The sequence below is a fragment of the Syngnathus floridae genome, chromosome 22 (genome assembly GCF_059516105.1).
Source record: "Syngnathus floridae isolate MCC-2025c chromosome 22, RoL_Sflo_1.0, whole genome shotgun sequence".
Classification (NCBI taxonomy): domain Eukaryota; kingdom Metazoa; phylum Chordata; class Actinopteri; order Syngnathiformes; family Syngnathidae; genus Syngnathus; species Syngnathus floridae.
Genome location: NC_142434.1, coordinates 2,802,866 through 2,826,154, shown reverse-complemented (window position 1 = coordinate 2,826,154; position 23,289 = coordinate 2,802,866). Strand labels below are relative to the sequence as shown.

At 44.4% G+C, this 23,289-nt stretch overlaps 1 protein-coding gene and 1 long non-coding RNA gene across 12 annotated transcripts in view; one reads left to right on the top strand and one right to left on the bottom strand.

Moving 5' to 3' along the window:
* The window catches only part of LOC148379177 (uncharacterized), a 123,178-nt gene that overhangs the window by 4,596 nt on the left and 95,293 nt on the right, over window positions 1-23,289 (top strand). For both annotated transcript variants that reach the window (XR_015855320.1, XR_015855321.1), the window contains exon 3: window positions 5,067-5,115. This is a non-coding gene — a long non-coding RNA (uncharacterized LOC148379177). The remainder of the gene's footprint in view (window positions 1-5,066; window positions 5,116-23,289) is intronic.
* The window catches only part of sox5 (SRY-box transcription factor 5), a 45,364-nt gene continuing 38,426 nt past the window's right edge, over window positions 16,352-23,289 (bottom strand). For 4 of the 10 annotated variants that reach the window (XM_088366502.1, XM_088366506.1, XM_088366500.1 and 1 more), the window contains 4 exons: window positions 21,444-21,619; window positions 20,164-20,506; window positions 19,038-19,254; window positions 16,352-18,974 (listed from right to left, as the gene is read on the bottom strand). In XM_088366502.1, coding sequence (XP_088222628.1) covers window positions 18,671-18,974; window positions 19,038-19,254; window positions 20,164-20,506; window positions 21,444-21,619 — 1,040 coding nt within the window. In that variant the 3' untranslated portion in view covers window positions 16,352-18,670. The remainder of the gene's footprint in view (window positions 18,975-19,037; window positions 19,255-20,163; window positions 20,507-21,443; window positions 21,620-23,289) is intronic. The other 6 variants (XM_088366510.1, XM_088366505.1, XM_088366509.1 and 3 more) reach the window with 3 other exon arrangements.

Sequence of the window (23,289 nt, the reverse complement as noted above, 5' to 3'; positions counted from 1 at the left end):
GACTTCCTTTTCAAACATGTTTTCACATCCCCTCAGATGCAACATCACAGCCGCAGCGAGGGTGACGCTGCCGAAAGAGAAAGTCTTTATTTGGTCGCAAATGGGTCTCATCTGAAATAATGAAGATGTCCTTGAGAAAAACAAAGAGCCCCACCACAAAACAGGCTTCCATCCCCGGTGATGGAGACGCCTGATAATTGTTTTCAAGTCTGCCGCTGCTCTGGAAATGAGTTTGTTCTTGTTCTGGGGGGGTGATTAAGCCGGACCGACCCGGCCTGCCTGTTCTCATCTTGTTCGCTTACTTTCCCTGACATCGCCATTTTCTACTTAAATGAGATACAGTTTCATGTACTCTTAAAATCTCTCAAATGGGGTTAAAAAGTGTAATTATGTTTATTGTGATGGCTAGCATAGTGGTTAGCATGTCGTCCTCGCATTTGGGAAGCTTTGGATTTTAATTATTCGGATTTTTATTTAATTTAATTGGGATTTTATGTACCGTATTTTACGCACTATAAGGCACACCTAAAAACCTCCAATTTTCTCAAGAGCTGACAGTGCGCCTTACAATCCGGTGCGCCTTATAGTGCGGAAAATACGGTAAGTCCATTTTTATACAGAATCTATATTTATGTTGTTTAAAATATCCGGCTCCTTAAAAGTTTGTAAAACCGTGCTAGCTAATGTTAGCATGTCGATGTATTTTAGCTAGCAAGCAGCTCTCAAGGCAATTTTTTTTAATTATTTGCCAAAATACTGCTTATTTTCAAATGGATTTATTAATTAACCAAAATCAACTGACCATGACCTCATCCACTACCAAATGAGACTCGTTTTTGTGGGCGTCATGGCCGTCCACTTCTTCCCTGGCATTGAGCGCTCTCCATGTCCCCACTCCCTGGGTTCCACTCCAGGGATCCAACAGTCCCTGGAGAACCCGTCCAAACCTCTACGTAGCTGGCTCCTAATGGCTTCCCCACTGCGTCGCTTATTTAGAAAGATTTTTTTTTTCCCGGTGAAATCTCAGTGTGTCATTACAGTTCATATTCTTAATTATGCAGCAAATGTCCCCGCGGGAATATCATAGAGGCCACTACTCGGCAATCTGTCCATATGGCACTTCATTAAAAGTTTTCTTAAGAATAAATTGCATTCAATTCAATTAAAATTGTAATGTCATAGCAAAATAATGGTGCCGAGCCTCCTACGACGAGCGGCTTAAAACACACATACCATCAATTCTATGTGTTTTGCAATGGGAAAAGTGGAACCCCCCCCTCCACAAAAAAAAGCCCCCTAGTAGAAAATATGCAAAAAGCAAATATCACCAAAGCCTCCTACATGCCACCAAGCCCCAGGCTGCAACTGCGCTTGAACACTCGAGCTATTTCCAGATTCCACTCTTGGAAATTCACACCATGACAAATGAACCATTGGAGTTTCGGAATTCCTATTTATCTGCCGCGCGCAGAGCCACTTGATTTGGGTGTGAAGAATAAAGGAATTATACGGACACACACACAAAAAAAATAAAAAATAAATCAAAAAAACAGACGACTCAAGGGATAAATGATGGGAAAATAAATAGACGTCTGTGTTGATCAGATTGAGGGCGTTTTGGGTGGGCGTGTCCTTATCTGGATGTTCTCAGGGGAGAAAAAAAAAATAGCATCTGATATTAAGCGTCCTTATCCACAAATGTACTCCCACCAAACCCTGCGGGACGATTTCCAAGAAAAGACATTTCCCTTTGAACGCCGTCCATCGATCGCGCCACCATTACATTGTTTTTTTTCCCAGTGTAGTACTGCGTTCTGCCACCGCAGCAGCACTGAGTCCTACATGGAGATTAGCAGCATGAGGAAGAGGCAGAGAAGGTCCCCAACCTAATGCAGTTGAAGGGTTATTATTACAACTATGCTAAATATGTTAGCCCATCCATGCAGATTCCTATTATTTATTAGCCGCGAGCTAATGTTTTAAAAAAAATTCCATCCTTCTTACCCACCATATATCATCTTCCCAACCTGCTTCCATGTGACAAAAAAAAAAAAAAAAGGACTTTGCGAAGTAATTCTGTCGGCCGCCAGACGTTGACTCCACGTGTTGACGGAGGTTGGGAAGGCAGCGATGACGTTCCCCTCCTTTCACCCTAAAGCGTAAACAAAGTGTTTTTCTTATTCGAAACACACAATCTTGGCTCTGGCGTGGACTTGGCATCGACACGCGTTGGTGTGTGTGTGTGTGTGTGTGTGTGTGTGTGTGTGTGTGTGCTGCTCAGTCAACCTCACTTGACAAGCCCCTTCGACCAGCAGCCTACAGGTGATTAGCGTGCACTTAAAAAAACACCGGTGGCGTGTTGGTGACACATTTTCGAACCTCATTTTAAAAACGCACTTAATGTGACCTATAAGACTCACAACTTTCTGCCAACATGCAAACATCAAAGTTTTTCCATATTTTGATCAATTTAAAAGTAAAGCTGCTGCTAAATGCTAACTTAGCATCGCTCGTCTTTATTATCAATGATAGCAAAACAATTATAACAGCGACAAAATGACAATATTCTGACATTTTAGTTCTCATTTTTCTGCATCTGTGTGCTTAGAGTTCAAATTAATCATCCAGCTCACCCTCAACGTACACTCGTGCATGTTTTTCGACCTCGACATATTTTTTATTTTCGTCCAACCCACCCCAAAAAAAAAAATCACTGCGCGTCTTATCTTGACAAGTATGTTTGCGCTAGTTCAGCGGGGTTTATGCGCCTTCCAAACTTTCACTTGGATGTGATGTTGATTGCATTACCACATGAACACGCATACTTGGACATTGTCCCGTTCCCTTGGGCGGACTTTTTTTTTTGGGGATGGACCTGCCTCCGGATCCTCCTGCCGCTGGGAAAGGCATCCGAGGTACCGGGAGGACACCCGGCGGCCCAGTTTAGCCTCCTCGTTTTGGGTTCAGGGCACCTGGATGGCTGCCCCTGACCTCCGACCTGAGGCGTTAGATAAAGACGGTTTCCGCTGCCATCTTTTTTTGCCCCCCGCTTTCATCCACATAAACTATTTGTCCTTATTTTCGGCATGTTTGAAGATAACATTTTTTTTTTTCCCAACTCAAAAGCAAATAAGTTAACCTCCATGGACAAGTTAAAGCTTGCAGCTGTTTATTCGATTTTGACATCAAACAAGCAAACATCCACTTTTTTTTTTAATGTCCTTTAGAAGTCATCTGTAATAGTACAAAAATGTTCCAAAGAACCTTGTACAAAGCTGATTTTTTTTTTTTTTGTATATACATGATTTTTTTTTTCAGCACACATGGTGAAAAAAAGTTATTCATTAGGTATTTTTTATTTCATTATTTAATGACAGAAAAAAATTGGATAAAATCAAATGCTGCTCTTTGAATGGAATCGTTAAAAAAAAAAAAAAAATCCAATCTGTCTTGTCGTGAAGACGGAAACTTTTTAGGAAATTGGCACCGACGGCAGACTTGTCACAAACACCAAAAATGATCCATCTGTTGCTCTTAGTTCATTCATTACTGGCACTATTGATCACAGTCGAACCCAAAAAAGTGAGAAAAACAAAAAGTTGACCAAAAAAATAAGCCGAAATCCTCGCCAATATTTACCGCAAACTTTCTGTAAAAGTTTTCGCTCGAGCGCATTCAACACCATGTCCACTTAACGACACCTCGTTCGTTGCTTCCTCTGACTCATGTCACGTACAAAATGTACCGCTGTCAACTCAACTCGTCAAATTGTCCAAATGTGGAAGTACGGGAAGCTGCAAAAAAAGACGCACTTGTGTGTGTGTGTGTGTGTGTGTGTGCATATGCATGACTGATGCACACACACACTCTTTCTTCTTGTCTCATTGGCAGGCTCATGTCCCATCTGCTCTCCAGGGGAGCTGACAGAGAGATAGTTGTCATTATAGAACATCTCCACACACACATAACACACACACTTTTGTCACCACGTTTACTTTTAAGCGGCCCAACTTCATTCTTCTCCGCTAATTGACTGTCATAACGGCGACGGAGATTAACTCCCAGCATGGATGATAAAGGGGGGCGAAAGAGGCTGGATGAGGGTCTCATGCCACATTTATTTGTTATTGATATTTACAGGCAACCTCCCCGTACACTCGCCCCCTCCCTCCCCGGTTCGCTCATCATCACCCGTGAGGATTAGCGTCGAATGGTAGGCAGGCAGGCTTACGGCGCAAGCGAGCCCCTGTCACCATCTCCCAGATTAGCCGACGCTTTGTGATGGGCTCGCTCGGCAAGACGCAACTTTGTCTACCCAACACTTTGAGCTTGAAGGAGCACGTTTTTATTTTTTGGAGTGCATGCTGGGTGGTTTTAGCTTTGGAGGAAAAAAAAAGATTTTGTATTCTGATCCCAAATGATTGACTGGGATGGAGGCATTAGTTTTTTATATATATTTTTCATTTATTGTTTTTATTAAGTTTAGTTTTTTAATATATGGAGCATTTGTCGAGCGCAAGATATTTTTTTATGTATTTGCAATTTTCAATATCTGTTTAACCTTCTAACAGCAAAATAAATTAATTTAATATGAACTCTGAAAGCCCATATATAAAAAACAAAGATGAAAACTATCATTTATTTAAAGCATTTTTACTTTTAAATTATCAACAAAAATGTTTATTTAATTTTATTTTTCTACTGTTTTGCTAGTATAATAACAGATAACCGCTAACATGCTGTCTGCTGATCATGTTCTAATTATCTGCTTTTTAAAAATTTGTTAAATATGTTACGTTATTCCAATCATAAATGCATGTTTGGGCAGAAAGTGAGAGTTTTGTGTGCATTAGCGACGTGTGAAGGCTCACATGAGTCACGCGCAGCACCTGGCGCTAACCGAGAGAGTGGCAACTCAACTGATGAATATTCAGGCCTTTTCGAACTCGCTGCGAAAACGTCCACCTGATTCTAAATGATAATACATTAAAACCGAGCTAGCTAACTTTGCAGAGTTAAGTCGATCCTGTCACGATTTGACTTTTTTTTTTTTTTTTTTTCTTCAGGCATTGCACAAGCTCCTAAAGTTGGTCCTCAAGGCAGCTACGGTTTAAGGTAAAATGAAATCTTGAATTTCCTTTCTCTCGGGTTTCATATTTCAGACCATGTATTGTATATTGAGAGTTTTTGAAAAAGTCTACACACCCTTGTTGAAATGCCAGTATTTTGTGGTTGAAAAACTGTACAGCTCCTTGACAATGAGACTGCCACCTACTGTAGTGGATGTGCAATTACATGTTATTTTAGTACGCCCCCCCAAAAAAAAAAAATCTCCACACCTTTTCTTTTGAAATGATTTCTTCCCTCCAAACTCGCTCTGGTGGCATCTGTCTGCTTCTCCCCAGCTTGTCTGCGTGTGATCACTTCCTCTCCGACTCTCCTCCGCACTTTATCTCCTTGCCTCCCCCCCCACCGCCCCCCCCATCCAGACCGGCGCTCGTCTCCCTCGCTGCCAACTCACTGTCGCTGTTAACTCCCATAGCATCTTATTTATTGCCAAAGCAGATTGTGTTTGGAGGGCAAGCAATTAAGGGGGAGGCAAGCTCAAAACTGTAATGTAATTTTGGCCACAATATTTACGGACAAGAGAAAGAAGTGAGGGGTGGTCTTGGGGCGTGGGGGTGGGGGGGGGGGAGTCGCTCACTGAGAAGGGCTTAAGCGAGCCGAGTCAACACCGTCGAGAATAATGATCCCCAGCGCAGATTTAGCGGGACGGAATCTGGCACTCGGCTAATTACGAGAGGCCAAATGTCAAGCCTGCTCGCTGTCAGCTTGCTTTCCATCGACGTCTCCCGCTTTCACTTTTGCGACCCCCCCTCTCATTTTTGTAACGCCGTAAGTTTAGTCATTTTTTAGGAATCTCGTCCAAAAACATTTCATGAGATTTGTACTCCATTTATTTGGGTTTGAGTTGCAGTACCTGCTGTCACCAGCAGAGGCGCTATATATGTGCATACATATATATATAATATATATATAAAATCTCGGCCAAACTTTCCTTTGCATTCTCTCATCTGAGATGCAGAAAAACATTCGCAACAAAAACATTCGCAACAAAGGCAAGACACAATTTTCGAGTGAATAGCAGAATGGAGATGAAAAGCATAACCGTCTAGCTAGCGTCGTTCCCTCTCCAAGAGGTCGCGGGCCTCTAAGCGTTTTTCCTTCCACTTAACAAGACGCAAGCGCTCTAATCAAATATCCGCCAACAAACACCTTGGCTGGGTGCTTTTCAGATAATTTCGGCTATTTGAAAATGAAATTATTCCACATTTGCGCTACTGCTGCCGGATACAGCAACAAGGTGACGGAGTCAAGGTTTTTTCTTTGGCGTACTGCGCGGGATAAAAATGTCACATTCAGTTTGTTTAGACACCCTGCTTTTTTTTTTTTTTCTCCATCGCGGGGGTCAGGGCAAGGTGAGGCTAAAGGTGCGACCGCTAGCGCTTAGGCGACGTTCTCCAAACGACCTCACGGCTAAGATATCCGCCGCCGAATGGAACGAGCTCGCCTCCGACTCGAAGCGAGCGTTGAATGGCCGGTTCAAAAGGTGAGCGCGGTTCATGGAAAGAAACGAATCCCCCCGATGAAAGAGGTGAACGGATGGCGGTCCCAAACGCCAATAGCAATCGTTGCGGCGTGTCGGTCGTGCTCCCAATTACTCCGGTTCAATAGACGAGTTCAAACCCCCCCCCCGCTACTGTACTTACGAAAACCTCCGACGCTCATAAAAGCTTACACCAAATGTAAACAAACTTTGTCCTTTGGCAAGTCTCGAGCGTACGCAGAAGGAAAGCTTTTAAATTTCCCGTCTTTGCTCGACTTTATCGTTCTGTATCAGTCGGATGGAGATGAAGGAGTTGCAAGTCATCCTCCCCCCTCGAGTGACGGCGATAGACGGAGGTGATCTCGGAAAGTGGGGAACAGTACGGGGTGTGGGGGGGGGACCCCTACTGGGCACAAAGACACACATATATTCTCACACACACACATGTGTGTGTCAGACAGAGCCCTCCAGTCCCACCTTTGACACTAAGCTTCCAGAAGCAGCAACTCTGGCTCATCCCGGCTAACACAGACTGGCAGGTGAGGCTAAGCAGCCTCTCTCTTCTCCTCCACTCTCCTCTCTCCTTTTCTTTCCTTGACTTTCACCTCTATTTCGGATTCCCCATCTGTTCATTCTCTCGCACACAAACCGACGCCAACTGAACCCGCTCCCCCCCTCCCTCGGTGGCTGCGGGCTGCAGGTTGAACTCATCTGTCAGGATCAGAAAGGGGCTGGAGTGACGGGAGACTCCTGTTCCGGCAAGATAAACAGCCAGCGCAGATCAAAAATATTCTCGCCGAGAACACACACGTGTATACGCGAACACACACGCGCGCACGTACAAAAGGCGTCGAGATGCGGGGTGTTAGCGCCTTGTCAGCTTAGAAAAAAAAGGTGCAGCATTCCAAATTCAGGAGGCACCTTGTTATTTATGGGAGGGCGGGGGGGGGGAGAAGAAAAAAAAAAAAGTTTGAATCGGACCAAAACATTTGGCGGGAGAACCGAAACCGAAGTGACAAACACATTTTTGGAAGCGCCTCAGAGATGTTGAGTGAATATCGCGACGAGAACATTATTTTGCGAGTTTGGGACTTTTTTTTTTTTAAATGTGTTGATTCGCTACCATCTGGCTGGAAGGTAGACGAGAAACGGTTTCCAAATAATTTCTTTTTTTACATTTAAAAAATGACACACCTCCCTCACGGTGTGAAATCTGAGAAAGGTGGAACGATTAATCGATTACAAACCGATGATCAAATTCATTTGTTTTTGATTTACATATTTCAATTTATCCAACTGCATTTCAGTTCAGAATATAAATCAAAACATTAGCTTTTGCGAAGGAAAACATTTTTTTTTACCGATTTACCGATAGTCGGAAGCGACAAGGACGTTATTCTTTTGCTGTTTGCTTGAACTGAACATCCGAGCGAGATGCCAAGATTCCCAAATGTTCCATTTGATGTTTGAAGCCTCGAGTGGGAAGAAATACGGAGAAAAAAAAAAAAAAAAGAATGAGACGGGAGGGAAAAGAACATTTGCGAAGGCCATGCCAAGTTCGAGATCTGCCAGCCCGCGAGGTGAGCGCAGTTACATTGTGGGAGTGGGACGAGATGGGAAGGGGAGGGGGAGGGGGGGGGAGTGGTGTCAGGTATGTCTCTGTTTCTATCTGAGCGCTCCAACATGTGCTTTCTTTTTCCCGGCTGCTGCTCGCCCGGATAACAAATCATTCCCTACAGCGCCTTCTGCTAACCTCGTCATTGCGCTTAATAACATTTGGAGATGCTAAGCTTGTAAATTAGCAAATCTGGACCGAGGAGATATTATTTATGCTTGTCTCCTGTCCTGAAAGACTCGTCTTGATGGGTAAATTGTGCTTAATTCTTGAAGGAAGCCTTTTTTTTTTTTTTTCCCCTTCTCTATTTTTTTTTTTTTGCTTCTTTCGCCCCAGCGTGAGATGAGATTAATCCCTTGACAACCTTTGCGGGCGCACTTCAAAATTGCTCCCAAATGTCACCGCGAGATTTGCAGAGGAGAGGAAACAGGCGACGTATGGATAAAAATGGGGACACATCCAACATCTTCTCTTACACACACACACACACACACACACACACACAATGGCGCGCCCCCACACGCACTCCCACTATGTTACTAAAAGACTGTACATTCAAACAATGAACAATAAGTCTTTAGAAATAAATTATAAATTTAAAAGTAAAAAAAAGAAAAGAGAAGTAGGTTTGTAAAATTATGAAAAAGAAAATTTAGAAGGAAAAAATGTCAGTCAAAAAATATGAAAGTGGGTTTGTAAAATTATGAAAAAGAAAAAAAAACTAGCAGAAAAAAATGGAAAAGAAAGAAATATGTAAATAGGTTTCTAAAATTATGAAAAATAAAATGAAAAAATTTAAAAGATAAACAATTAAAGTAGGTTTCTAAAATTATGAAAAAGAAAAAATTTTTTAGAAGCTCTTTTTGAAAAATTCATCTCTGGTTTTAGAGTCTATTTGTTCCAAGCGTCGCTTCCCGTGTCACTTTGAACCAAGAGTGTTTATCTAAGTAAATCTCCAGGCTCATTCCCCCACCTCGGGGTCCTACTTGACAACTTGACCAGGACAGATGGGTCCTGGTCCCCGTCCAACCTCCCCGGAATCCCGACCGAGGGGGCGACGGGGCAGAGGGGGCGATCGCTTTCCTAAAGACCCCGAAAGGATTTTGCGGCCATAGCGAGTGTCAAGCCTCATCCGTCGTTCTTTCCTCCCTTTCCTACCTCCTGAGGTTTGTTTATTCCTGCGTGCCTCCCCCCCCTCCCTCCGGAAAAAGTCATGTTAGTACCAATCACCACAAAACTAATATAATAGTTCTCAACACCAGATATTGAAAGCGAAGAATTATTTCAGTATTTTTCCGTCCGCATCAAAGCAGAAGCGTTTTAAGGTCAGATTTTTGTTCATTGTCCTTGTCTCTACCAGTCACAAGGTCCAAACTTCTTTCAGCGCTTTTCTTTAGTGCCTCCGAAACTTTTTACCCAGCGATAAAAGATGACCGCGTCAGCCGAGGTCCTAACGTCGACGTTCGTCGGCTTTCTTGGAAAATCTGTCGTCACTGCGCCGGAAAAAAAATAAAAATAAAATAATGATAGAACAGGATGGCTTTAAAGAATCCATCAATTGAATAAAAAATTTTTCTATGTGTGAACGTGTTTATTTGACACAGGTACACCGCGTCTGTCGCTGTCTGTATGCATTTGACACTTCAGCGAGTTTAGGAAAAAAAAAAAAAAAAACGTCCTTCTGTACTGCCGTGTTTATTTACTGAACAGTTTGTCGGCGACGTACTTCTGTCCGTTAAGTGACAGTTGGCACGGCGTGAAGAAAAAGTGGCACAAGGCTCCATTTCAAGACTGATTGATTGGCAAAGAAACACAACACAACCCGCTGTTGATAATATTCGGAAGAAATAATAATCGTTCCCGAACATCGTTTTAGGTCAAGCTATTCTACAGAACTGGAGCGTTCTGGCTCGTTCTTATGTCAACGTCAAGCTCCGTCGGCGTTTATGGGCCTGTGTTCGTTTGCGGTCACGATCCGGCTCTCCGGGGCCTTGTAAAGTACGCTCGGCACGAGGCGGGTTAGCTACGCTCAGGGAGAGTCGATGTCTCGCTCCATAACGCCCCATTCCGACTGTGTTTATATACCTCGCAAAATATTATAGTAATATTTAAGAATTATAAGAAGACCTCCTCGCAATCTGTCTGTAAACTTGCGTCGGATGAAGCAAAACAACCCTAAAAACAAAATGGCTGACTTCCTGCATCTTGTTAATTACGGGCTACTTTGAGTTTTTTTTTTTGTGGGTCTTTTCATGATAGACCTGACCACCAAGTTTAATGTCAAGTCATGAAACTGACTTTGGAGACTGGATTTTCTTGGAAGGACTTGTGGAACTTGGCAAAATAGCCCTTAAATGGCTGCTTCAGATAAAAAATGGCCGACTGCCTATGTCTTTTGAAACATTCGTTTTTGAGAGTTTTTGGAGAGTTTAAATGACTTCAAATGAGTCTTATAAATGTCGAGTCAGCATTCTCAGTCCTTAGAGCCTCTGCTATATTCCTCTATTTAATTTCCTGCTCGATTCACTTTAATCATCCATTATTCTGCAGTCAATCCTCTTTTATGAACAATTACAAACAAAGGAGCGTGGGTAAACAATACCGCATCGGTTGCATAGTATTAATACAATCCCAAAGCTTCCACTTCAAATCATTAAAAATCACCTTTGTGCCAATAAATGGCTGCCAAAATGGAGCATTTTATTGTCCCCAATTGCACTCGTGGCTAACGTGGCATTTTAAACAATCACTCCAACCGCCCACCTCCCCCTTCAGACTTATCTTCAGGAGTTATGGCCCTAAATCTACTCGTAATACAGAGATCACTGAGGATGTAATCCCCGAGAACATCAGAATAAATCCATGGCTAGATCCGCTACGTGCAGACTAGCGGTCGAAGCCAGCCAAGGCCATTACGGCGTGGCCTTGGCGAGGGTGCCGAAGAGCCACTAATGGGTCGTCTGTGGACTGACATTAACGCCATTAGGACACCTCCATCCAGGAAATCCTTCTTACCCTCGCCGTACAGTGCAGCAGCTGTTACAAATTCAACCGTAAATCCCTCGCTAGCATGATACTTCCTGTAGCCTCGTCGTCGTCGCGTGGGTCATTCCGCAATTGGACATTTGGGAGAAATTAACAAATACATTTTAAAACTGCATTTTAAAGATGTCAATTATTAATGAAAGTTATCAAATTTGAAGCAAAATATTGGCTTTTTAATTCTGAACATGGCTAGCATCCCTTTAACATGCTAGCTGTTGTACCTGCTATGCTAACCTCTATCGCTATTTCAACTACTGTTTAAAATGACAATGAAGACCAACTAAATCGCAAATCAAGAGGTTTTGTGCGTGTGTTATCTGAAATTTCACGGAGGGAAGAAAATGTTGTCCAATTTTGGATTGTCCTGGATTTGTCCCAATTGCCAAAAGTGCTAACAATTCCAGCCCGGGGGAAGGAGCAAGCCGGAGCCAGCTGGTGCAAATGTGGTTACAAATGCGTGCTGACAAGTTTTTTCTGTCCGCTCTCGTCTGGGAAAAATGAAAATAATGCGCAAAACAAAGCAAGTTGGTCTCAAGTGGGATTCAAAGTCAACTGTCAGGACACATGGCTGTCAGCTGTGGCTTTTGGCACCCGTGTTCTTGCCGCGTGCCGGAGAATTCTTTGTGGCGGCGAAGAAGCATCCAAAGCTAAGAGACAAATAAACGGGCTTTTAAATCTTGGAGCCAAATGAAGCGACCGAGGCGATGGAATTAAAATTACAAGCCTCCTCGCTCTGTCTTTCCAGGGGCAGAGCGAAGGGGTGGGGTGGGGGGAGCGACAATCTCCGAAATTTATCGGGGGGGGAGGGAAAAAGGCCCGGCGGACTCGTCGGTTTCCTTGGCCGGACGACAGTTTCCCGGCCTGGAGGGGTCAGCGATGGGCTGTCTGAGAAGTTGGCAACTACCGGAACTCCAGCGGGGGTTGTTTTTGAGGAGAGGGGGGGAGGCGTCTCGTGGCTGCTTGGCATGCGACGGACACCGACGGCTTCCAAATAGCGACGCTCCTGCCAGGGCCCACCGAGCTCTCACACATTACAGCACACAAGCACAAGCGCTCCAGGCCCGGCACTCTCCCCCCCCCCCTCCCTTCGGAAGAAACCCCCACTGGGTGCCTTATTTATTGAGCCCAATGTAATGTTTCACAACTCTCAATACTCCAAACAATTATGTCTTGCGACACGGGCTGTCGGGAGAGTCCGTCCCGATAGGATGGACGATCTCCCGAGTACGTACTTTCGCTCGTGTTTGCGTCCTTGATGACCTTTGGTACGGCAACTTTTTAATTCATATAAATTGAAATACGGTCTTTGGTTTCTTATGCCTCTGAGTTTCATCTCGCGCCCTTCCCTAATCCCGCCCTCCATTTGCATTTGCTATCCTTCGCATGCTCGTCTGTTTGTTTTACCTCTGGCCCGTTTCTCATGTCATCCCATGTCCCCCTTTTAATCCCTCTTAGAGCGTCCTCGCCCATCTCCCCGCGTTCCTCCCTCGTCCCTCTGCCTCTCCGCCGTTCCGTATCCCTGAGCCGATTGCCCCCCCTCCAACCCACCTCGCCGGCAGCCCCTTGTATTCCCTGTCTCTCCGCTCATCCGTTTATCACTGGCCCTTGTTCCGCTAATCCCCGAGGGTTTTGTTTATTTGTGTTTCGAGTCGTTTTTACAGCTTGCGACTGACCCCACCTATTTTCTCGCCAGTCATTTGAACAGCAGGGCTGCTTTGCAGCTACGCCGCCAATTAACATAGCATTAGCATAATATTTGCATGTGTGCATTAGGGTGTTGATGGGAAGAGGGAATAACAGCCCCCCCCCCCCCCCCTCTCGTTTCTACACGGCCAACAAAATGATATACATTTCATGACGTTAAAGCGCCCACGGGCTCCACGCGGCGAACAACATGTTTTCAAGTTTGCCGTGAAAAGTTCTGCCCGCCGGTCCACCTACACGCCGACAGCTGACGAGCCATCAGATCATTTCCTCTTATCGTCTCGCATCATCGTCTTAATGCTTCCCGTGAAGTGCATCTGCACTCTCGTCACCTCTCATCATATCCAATAACGGTAAATATCGTAACGCGATTCCGCAAAAGACTTTAATCACCGTCGTAGTTGTTTTTCACGGCCCGGTCGTCAAACTTCACTCCACGCCTACGCGCGGTGAGGAAAACCAAACGCTTCCTCAATTCCGCGTCGCCCATCTGTCTAGTACAGGTGGTAAACATTTGCCAGGAATCGGACAAGAGTTCTGTCAAGTTGGTCTTTGAAGGATTGGTTTGAAATGAAAACGCTCGTGCCGCTTGTCAGACACTTTTTTTGTGGGTCTTCTCTTGACTGACCGAATGAGATTGTGGGATTTTTTTTTGTGGGTCTGCACATGATGGACAACTTATATGATAGGAGAAACTTTGGAAAATGGCCTAACTAAGCTGAAAATTGCTCCCTCAAACCAAAACCTTTGATTCAAAGTGTCTATTTAAACTTAAGATCTTAAGGCTTTTTTTGTGGGTCCACTCATGATAGACTTCCAATTTTATCTTAAGTGAAACTTTTCTTTGAAAGACCAAAGTCACCAAGAACCCTGTTTCAAACCAACATTGTGGTATTTTTTTTATTTAGTTTCACGTTTTTGAGACTTTTTTTTGTGGGTCTGCTCATTGCAGACTCTACTGACAGATCAGTAAAAACGGCTTTTGTGTTTGAGTTCATTGACCTGTGAAATGAACAAAAAACATCTGCTTCAAACCAAAATAGCCGAATTTTTTTGTGAATAGGTTCTTGAGACTTTTTTTGTGGCTCTACACACAATAGGCTTGTATACCGAGTTTTGTGTTGAAAAGTGAATTACAGAGTGTATGGAATGTTATTTAACAAGGAGGAAGGCTCAAAAAAAATTAATTTGATGGACAGGGAGACCAGGGCAAAAGTAGGCCAGCCAATTTCAGTGAGGGTGACGCGGCAGAGACGGGGATGGGGGGCGGGGGGGATACCGAGCCAGCTTCTTGGCTCCTGATCCGGGATCAGACACCCCGCGGGCCTCGCTGCTACGTCGAGCGCCACGCCTGTCCCTCACACGCCGCCGCTCTCGTCACGTTAGGCTGTCGCTCAAATGGGTGACACCGAATATGTGCTTGGCGTTTTTGTAGGAACATATTTTCATTTTGAGTATAGCTTGGGTCGAAAAAAAAAAGTCTTGCCATTTTTAGGGTCACAACTCAAGTTGGATCCAAATCAGGGTTAAACAGCACATGGCGCATTTGATTCCGCACTGCGGCGTCACGTTATTTCGTTTTTATGGCTTGAGTGCTTGCTTTTTTCTGACTGCAGACCGTTTTATGGACTCTTAATGCATCATTCACCCAATATTAACGGCTTTCCTCTTCAGATGAGCACTGACGGATGTTTTCGCAGCTTAGCTACTTCGCCGGAATCATTTATTTTTTTTACGAGATGTTTATGAATGCGTCGCGTTTTTTAACGACCCGGCGCATGTCACGTTGTAGGATGGCTGATGAAGCAAGAAAAGGGAGGAAGAAAAAATAACTAACGTGCTTAGGGTATGTAATTGTTTTTTTTTTTTTCCACGGAGCCTATTCTAGTTTACTTCAATTCAAAATAAGGCAATTTGTTTGCTCTGTTTAATTAATTTAAATAAATGAAAAGGACAAATTATTGTTAGAGTCAAAGGACCAAATTTAAAAATTAATCAGCCAATAAATCGGTTCGCAAAATGTTTTGAAAGATAAATATCGGAATCTCCATCGACTTTTAAAAATAAAAAATCCATCTTGGTCAGCCCCTCTTTATTTTCGATCAAATTTTTGTGGGTGTGTGGAACCGATTGACATTATTCCTTTTATTATTGCCTTGGATTTTGTACAACTTGGTTGTAGTGATGTTGTTTTTTTTCCTCCATCATTGCTCTTTTTTTCCATAACGCCACGGACGAGTCCTTTTGGCCCAGGCCGCTTCGCCTCACTCAACTAGCTCTTCTCTCGTCACTCGCCGTAATCCCTCCTCCTCATGAATACATTAACGCCGCAGCCTTAAACTCCGCTTAGCTGGCGGCTCAGCGTCACAGCACATCCTATTACCGACTTTAAATCATTAATGTGACATCGTTTTCACTCCATTTTTCCCCCCTCCTCCCCAAACACCCACCGTTTTCTTCGCGCAAACTACCCAAAAGGATTTGTTTTTGTTTTTCATCCGAGCAAGAGAAAAAGTTCAAATCAATGCAAATGCAAATATGTGCCCACTGTAATAGTTTTTCCCGTTTTGTTTCAACTATTGTGATGGAAATAGCCGAGTGGATAATTGCGCTTTAAGGCGATCTAACTCCTACGACGCACCTTGGGCTGTTTGAGATTTAATCTGAGAGTGTACGTCTAACAATAAAAAAAAAAAAAGAGGGCGGGGGTGAGATTTGAATCCCCTTTCTTGCTTCTCAACTATTCAGACATAAACCTTTTTCTCAGGTTTTTACCTTCAGGCTGCCTCTGAAAAATTCATCACGCCCAGAGAACAACTAAGTCCTTCACTTACTGGAGGACTTGCCCATCTGTACTCTTTATTGCATCAAAAGGGCATTTATGTGTGTGTGTGTGAGGCTATGCTAATTAGCAAAAATCATCTCCTTCCGAGTGCTTTCAACTGTGCTCCATGTTTTGTGTGTGTGTGTTGATTGGCAAGCATATGGACGTAGATGAGGAGGATTTTTCACCAGCACGTTGAGTGGGGTTGTGTGTTTTCCAACCCACGGAAAGTGGGAGCATCAATTAAAGATTTAGACTTTTTTTTTTTTTCTTATAGGTTTCTATAAGAAGATTTACGGTGAGTTAGGATTAGTTTTCAAGCTGTTTTTAAAACTTGACATTATTTAGGAAGGGGGACAGACAATAGAATTAATTGGAGATAAAATGAAATTAAATAAAAAATAGTATAATAAATAGTAAATTAGAGATTAAATTGAATTGAAATATATTTTTTAATTATTAAAAATAGACCATATTTGGGTCTACAAGGCTTCTGCTGATTATTATTCTAAGGTCCAATTGTAAATTCAAAAAATAGTGAAGAGCAACACACGGGTTTTACCGAACACATTGCCGTCTTTATTAGAGCCTCGTCTGGCAGTAATACTGAAAAAAAGTGAACTTAGAACAGATGGTGGTGGTAGCCCACAAATATTTTTTTTTCCTCTTTTCCCCCCCGTTCAATTTTTCATTGTTTCTTTCATAATTTTCTTCATTTTTCGTTTTTTCTTCGTGAGAGTACTGCGATGCGACTTCACTCCTGTGGCATGGATAAACATCAAGAAAAAAGAGACAGAGGAAGAGAGAGGAGAGAGAACAAAAAAAACAAATATACAACTTATATTACACTGTGTTATGAACAAAATATAAATCTATAACTCTATGTTATATTTACATAATTATCTTTCTTGATTCTTCAAGTTGAGATGGTCAGATATTTTTATTTTTTTTCTGTCGCCGTTGTAATTTCTGACTTGATTTTGAGCTCCACTCATGACTTTGATTGTCTTAAATAATATGATCGCCTTCTTCTTCATTGTCGATACGGGGAGGGCCGACCTTGCCAGCAGGGATGATTGACGTCCTAATGCCCCCCCCCCCCTCCCTCCTCCTCTCCCCCTCCCCTCCCCTTTCTCCAGCATCATGGCGTGATAACAGGGCTGGCTGTACAGCAAAGTCAAGTCATGAGAAGTCATGGCTCTGTGGAGCTCAAAAAAGCAACTCCAAAAAAATAAAATAAAATAAAAAAAAAAAGGCTCCTGATGGAGTTTAAGATGCCGTACGCACGCAGCGGAACACCATTGGTGGGGTAAACACTGCTTTCCTATGATTAAAATAAACCACTATCACATAAAAACAAAATATATGTACAGGATTTAATCTAAATGTAAAAAAAATAACATAAAGACAGCATAGGACTTGTTTGGTTGTTATGAATAATCTCGTGTGTGTATGTGTGTGTGTGTGTGTGGAGTCCAGCCAATGATGTTCCACTGCGTATCCGGCCGAGCGAGTAAACATTGGGGCTTTTGGGAAAAAGAAAAAAAAAATCTTCACATTATACATTTCGAATAAGCATTCCAAATAAACTTCATAATAATTATAATAATAAAAAATATCATGTTCTTCTTTTCTCTGATGAGAGAGTCTGAGTGCTTTTTAAAAATGGTCCCCCCCCCCACCCCCCCTTCCCCACCGGTTAAGTTTTCAGCTTGTCCGTGGAGGATTAATACGAAACGTGAGAAAAACTCAAAAGGGAACACAAAAAATTTTTTTTCCTAATACCTACAGGCTAAAATAATCTCATAAGAAAGCCAAGATTGAGAAGAAAAATAAATTATACTGTACATAACTTACTAAACATAGCTGACCGTCCTTATAATTATTGTTAATAATATTAGAATAGAGGCAGTTTAGAGAAATAATAAAAATACAGTCTTCAAATACAAAACGGAAACACTGACTGGCGGCCCGCTGAGTTCAGCGGGGGGAAAACACATAACAGTTGTGTGTGTGTGTGTGTTTGTGTGTGTGCGTGTGATAGTCGATGAACAGCAGTTAGTTTCTTTTTTTTTTTTTCAGCACAGAAAAGGGGCTAACCCTAACACAAACACACACACACACACACACACACGGTTGCGTGGTTCAAGCTCTGTGGAGGGTCGGCGCAAGATGACAACCGGGTGGATTGTCTCGCGAACACAGTGCTTGTCGTCGTCAACCCACAAAATTATAAATTAAAAAAAATAAAAATATCCATCCCTCCGTCGCCGTCCGGTAGTTTGAAAAATCTCTTGTCGGAAATAAATCGTGGTGTCTTTCAGGTGCTTCACAACGGACGAGGAGGGGAGGGGGGGAGTAATGTCTCTTTTTCCTATTATTATTCAAACTTAGCACAAAAAAAAAATAAAACAACAAATCACATTCACAAGCCACTTATTGGCACCGTGTACCTGAGTGAGAATATTATAGAACCGAAAACAGGAAAGTTTTTTTTTCTCTCTTTTAAAAAGTGTTTCTTGAGAAAAAAAAAAAAAAGGTCCGCCATTTTTAAAGTGTCATCTGTTTCGGCCCGTGACAGGTCCGCTGTTTTGCGACTTTTTTTTTTGTGTGTACAAATTGTTTGATAGGTCGCTTCAAGCTCCGCCCCTCCCTCCCTTCCTTCTTCTCGGGAAGTGTCGGGGGCTGGCTGGCTGGCTTTTGTCTTCCTCCCAGATTTTGTAACAGTCAACGTGAGTGACAGTCCGTCACTTCAGCTGATTGGTCGGACGCTGGTATCGGGAGTTTAGTGGGAGGGGCTCTGCGAAGAGTCCGCGGGGGTGGGGGGACGGTTCGGATAAGGGGTTGAAAGGTCGATCGGACGGCGGCGCCGCTCCTATTGTGCGATGTGATTCTCGTCGCTGGCGTAGTCGGCTTCCTCGTCCTCGTAGTCGAAGTCGTCGTAGACGTCGCCGTTACTGTCGTCCAGCCGTAGCTCCTCCTCCTTGATGCGGGGCTCGTCGCCTTTCAGGCCGCCCAGGTGGGACGAGGAGTGGTGGTGGTGGTGGTTGGCGTTGGGCTCGGGGCTACTCGACATGCTGGAGTGCTCCGAGGGCATCTGGGGCGACGGCATGCCCGCCATGGAGAGGGCACCCGGGTAGACCACGCCCGCCGACGATAGCGGCAGCTGACTCTGCTGCCTGGAACGGAGAAACGATCCAGTAAACGATTGCTCCACGCGCAATTTGATTTTGTCAACTCACCCCACGCTGAAGTACTGCCTCATTTCCTGTCGCCGGGAGCGCATGATGGCTTTGTACTCGCCGATGCGTAGCTTCTTGCCGTCCACCAGGCACGTGCGCTTGGGCCGCGGCTTGTACTTGTAGTCGGGGTACTTCTCCAGATGCTGCTTGCTGAGGCGCGCCTGCTCCTCGTAGTACGGCTGCTTCTCCAAGTTGGTCATGGCTTTCCAGCGGGAACCTTGGAAAGACGAAGGTTGCGGTAAATGCCGAGCTCCAGTAATAATGAATAAATATAAAATCATAAAATAATATAATAATATATAAAAATGATCATGATAAAATAATTAATAATAATAACGGTAAATTCCCATGATGCCAAATTACCCAGAGCAATTAACGAAGCTGGACAAATCGTTAGCCGCTAATGATGACTCATTATTAACAGAACAAAATGAGGGAGGGACGACCAACAGGCTTAAATCGAGCCCTCCGCTCGGGGAAAGCGGGGGCGACAGGTAAGGCCCCGTTCCCGTGGATCGGAACCAAGCGTGTGCCTGTTCCCCCCCCCCCAGCGCAGCTTCATATCTGGTCTGAATTTGCTCTCGACTACTGTATGTTTAATGGCTAAAAGCTGTCAGCACTTGGCCGTTCTCATCTGTTCTGCGATCTGTTAGCAATTGAGGCCGAGAGAGATACAGAGCGAGCGAGGGAGAGCCAAAGAGAGAGAGAGAGGAGGCTTATTAAAACCAGATTGGCCTCCGTTATAAAACGCTTAGGAGCTCTTTAAAATGTCAGGGCCGATCCCGGCGGTCCGGGGGAAATGTCAGGCGGCGGCGCGTTGCTTGTTTAATGCATAATGAATTATATCATCATTTGTCGGAGGCTCGTTCTCGTTTACACGACACCGCCGTTTGGGAAGGAATCACTGCAAAGTGTCTCCTTGGTGGGAAAAAGACAGATCCTTTTTTTTTTTGTCAGGAGCAACAGAAATAATACTTTCTCTGAGCAGTTTTGAACTGAGAGAGCTGGCTAATAAAAAAAGGGCTTTGACGCCAATTACAAATCTTGATGTGTTGCAGATTTGCCGTCTTTTCCGGGACCAGCGTTAATGACTTTAACCGATCCGATTTCGAACACGCGTGCTTACCGAGGATCTTGCTGATGTTGGAGTTGTGCATGTCAGGGAAGGCCTGCAGAATCTTCCGGCGCTCATCCTTGGCCCACACCATGAAGGCGTTCATCGGCCGTTTGATATGCGGCTCGCTGCTGCCGCGACCTCGGGCCTCGCGGAATATCCGAGAGTCGGACACGCTCGGGGAACCTAAAAAAAAAAATCGCGAGAACATGAGGTTTCTGGAATTCTTGGAAATTTTGCTGAGTTGCTCACCGTCGGAGTCGCCGCTCATGGTGAAGTCCAGCATGGCGTGGCTGAACTTGTCCTCGGCCTGCTGCTTCAATTGTTGACTCAAACTCTCCAAGGCCGCTTTGTCCTGGTCACACAAGAACCCGGCAGGCAATCAAACACAAAAACTTCCACATCAGGAAAGCGAAGCGACCTTGCAATCACGCTAATTGTCCAAAAAGCATCGTGTTTTCAACGATTTAAACGACTGTTTTGGATTCGCTGCCACCTGCGCCAGCCGAGCGGCGGCTCTCAGAGGGTCGACGCATTAGCAAGAGAGCGAGGCCACGCCGCGCAGCCCCCCCGGGTTTTTATTACAGCCAATAAAAGCCTGATTTACTGCGCATTTACATGCTTAATGTACGCCGGAACTTTTTTTTTTACAGTTTAATTAGAGCAGGAAACAACCTAGTCTTCTAAAACAACCTCCCCCAAAACAAAAATTCTCCATTTGTGACCTGACTAGATAGCGAGCGTGCTAATCACACTGTTTTTAGCTCCAAGCACTTTAATTGTCGCCGATCATTTTCACTTAAATAGAAACGAGAGCCGTTTATCTCGCTGGAGTTATCTGCCGAGAGATTTGGAAGAATTATCCGCGTGTCAAACAAGTGATCAGACCTGATTGCCGGACGGGAAAAAAAAAAAAAAAGGACATAATGTCTTCCAAACGCTCTGATATTAAGATTAATTTTTTTTTTTTTTTTTTTTTTACGGGAGGGGATGAAGAGGGAGACAGAGTGGATGGCAGCCTAGTCTGACATTAAGCCCCAGCGCCGTACACCAGAAAAGTGGATTGAGCGGCTGACACGGGCGCCGAGACACAAAGTAGCGACAAAACTAATCCCTCCCGGAGTGTCACAGACGACTCTGTTGTCGCCGGGCGAAAAACGGAGGGGGGGGGCGAGCCGGAGTTAACAGCTTTGAATTCAGGCATGGGAAAATCAAAAGTCGTCTATCTATGCTAGCGACCTAGAGTGACAGCTAAATAAAGGTTCCTCCACTAGATGGCGCCGTTCGTTTACCTTGTCGGCGCGCCCGTTGTTGAGTCCGAGGCTGCTGACGGCCGCCACTTTAGCGTCGAGCACTTGCTGCTCCCGCTTGAGCTGCTCTTTCATTTGCCGGGCCTCGGCGAACGCCTTGGTCACGGCCTCGTGGTCGTTCAGGTAGGCTCCCGAAGACAGAGACGACAGCAAGTCTGCTAGTACGGGAAAAAAAAAACAGCCACTATTATTTCTTTCATTTTTTTTCTTCATTTGCGTTTTTAATGAAGTGAACGTAATTGGCGCGGTGTGTTTATGTTTAGAGGAGGCGGGAGTTTTTCAGCCAGAATAAATCTCCCCTTTAGCCACGAGGTAAAGACATTAGCATACACTTGAGGAGGAGGGGGAAGTGAGTCACAATGCGCCCCAAGATGGCGTGCCTTCAAACCGCCTCCGTCCATCCCCGCCTTCAGATTACGCACGTACAAATGTGCATTAGAGTGCCTCGTCGTCCAGAGGCGCAACCAGGTAACCCTACGGAGTACCCCGTCGCTAACAAAGCGCCGCCGCTGGCTTTTGCCGCCTTTATCTACGCTAAGCCGCCCCCGCTAATGCCATCTCAGGCCAGATTACCGGATTCACATTGGTAATGACAGCGCCGTGAACTCTTTTTACAAAGTCCGCATGTGAAAGCGGGCCTAAAGAAGAAGGTGATGGAATTGGGTGGCAGTCAATTTTAATCTTAAAAAAAAAAAAAGCCCCGCCATGTCAATGTGTGTGTTCCGATGACACTGATGCCAAGTGTGTGTGACCCACATAAAAGGGGGCGGGGCTCCATTTCACCACGCACGTTTTACCCCCTTCTAAATCTCTCCCGACAGGAGAAAAGCATTTTGGACCACAAAAAGGCTCATGACAGGACAGGGAAACTTTCGTGACACCAAAAAAAAAAAAAGTGTTTGAAATTGAAGGCAGTGACAGGCCTTCAATTTGACTCGAGATGAGAAAATGGATAGACGTGCCTCGAGGTCTGTTAGGCCAAAAAAAAAGGATTATAAGAGTGACACAATCCAGTAAAATAGCCACGAAGATGGCCGACATGCTATAATTATTTGCATCAATAGTATTCTTCTAAACTCATCCTAAAAACGTCAAACCCGACCCGCGGCCGCATCAAAACGATCCACGTCTTTTCCAATTTATCGGGCCAGCCAATCCCCTTGGTAACTCACAACAAGAACCCTAATACGCTGATGACCGGCTAAACTAACCGGCAACAGATGGAGCCCGCCATCACAAAAGCGTCCGATCGCACACAAACTTTAAACACTGTAATCCATTTTTCCCGAACAAAAAACATCTGGGAGCGCAAATCCACTAATCTGATATTAAATCCTCCGATTTGTTGAAAAACAGTGAGATTAGCCAAGAAGTCAGATGCGGAGTGGGAGGGGGGAGGGGGGGGGATGATTGAGTTTGAGCATTTGACTCGTGTGCTGTCATTGTGTCATTAACGCTGAGTGTTTGCGCTGTCCTGGCTCATGTAAGAGCCTTGTCTAATCTCATTGCTGATACCTCCTGTCTGTCATACGTTGCCTCGCTTTATTATTCCCCCCCCCCCCCGCTTCAAAGAAAAAAAAAAATGGAAGGGTGTTAATCCCCCTTCCATCTTTCCGCCTTCCCCCCCCATCGCCACCTCGTGCCTCTCTGTCTCTTTCAGTCACTAATAAACACATAACAATGCAGCGGGGCCCCCCAAGGCAAATAGTGACACGGGCGAGGGGAGGGGGAGGGGGCGAGCAACAACAACACAAACACATTAATTATAGCCTGTTACATATGTGAAGTATTTGAACTATCAGCGCGGCGTGAAAAATGGATTAAGCGC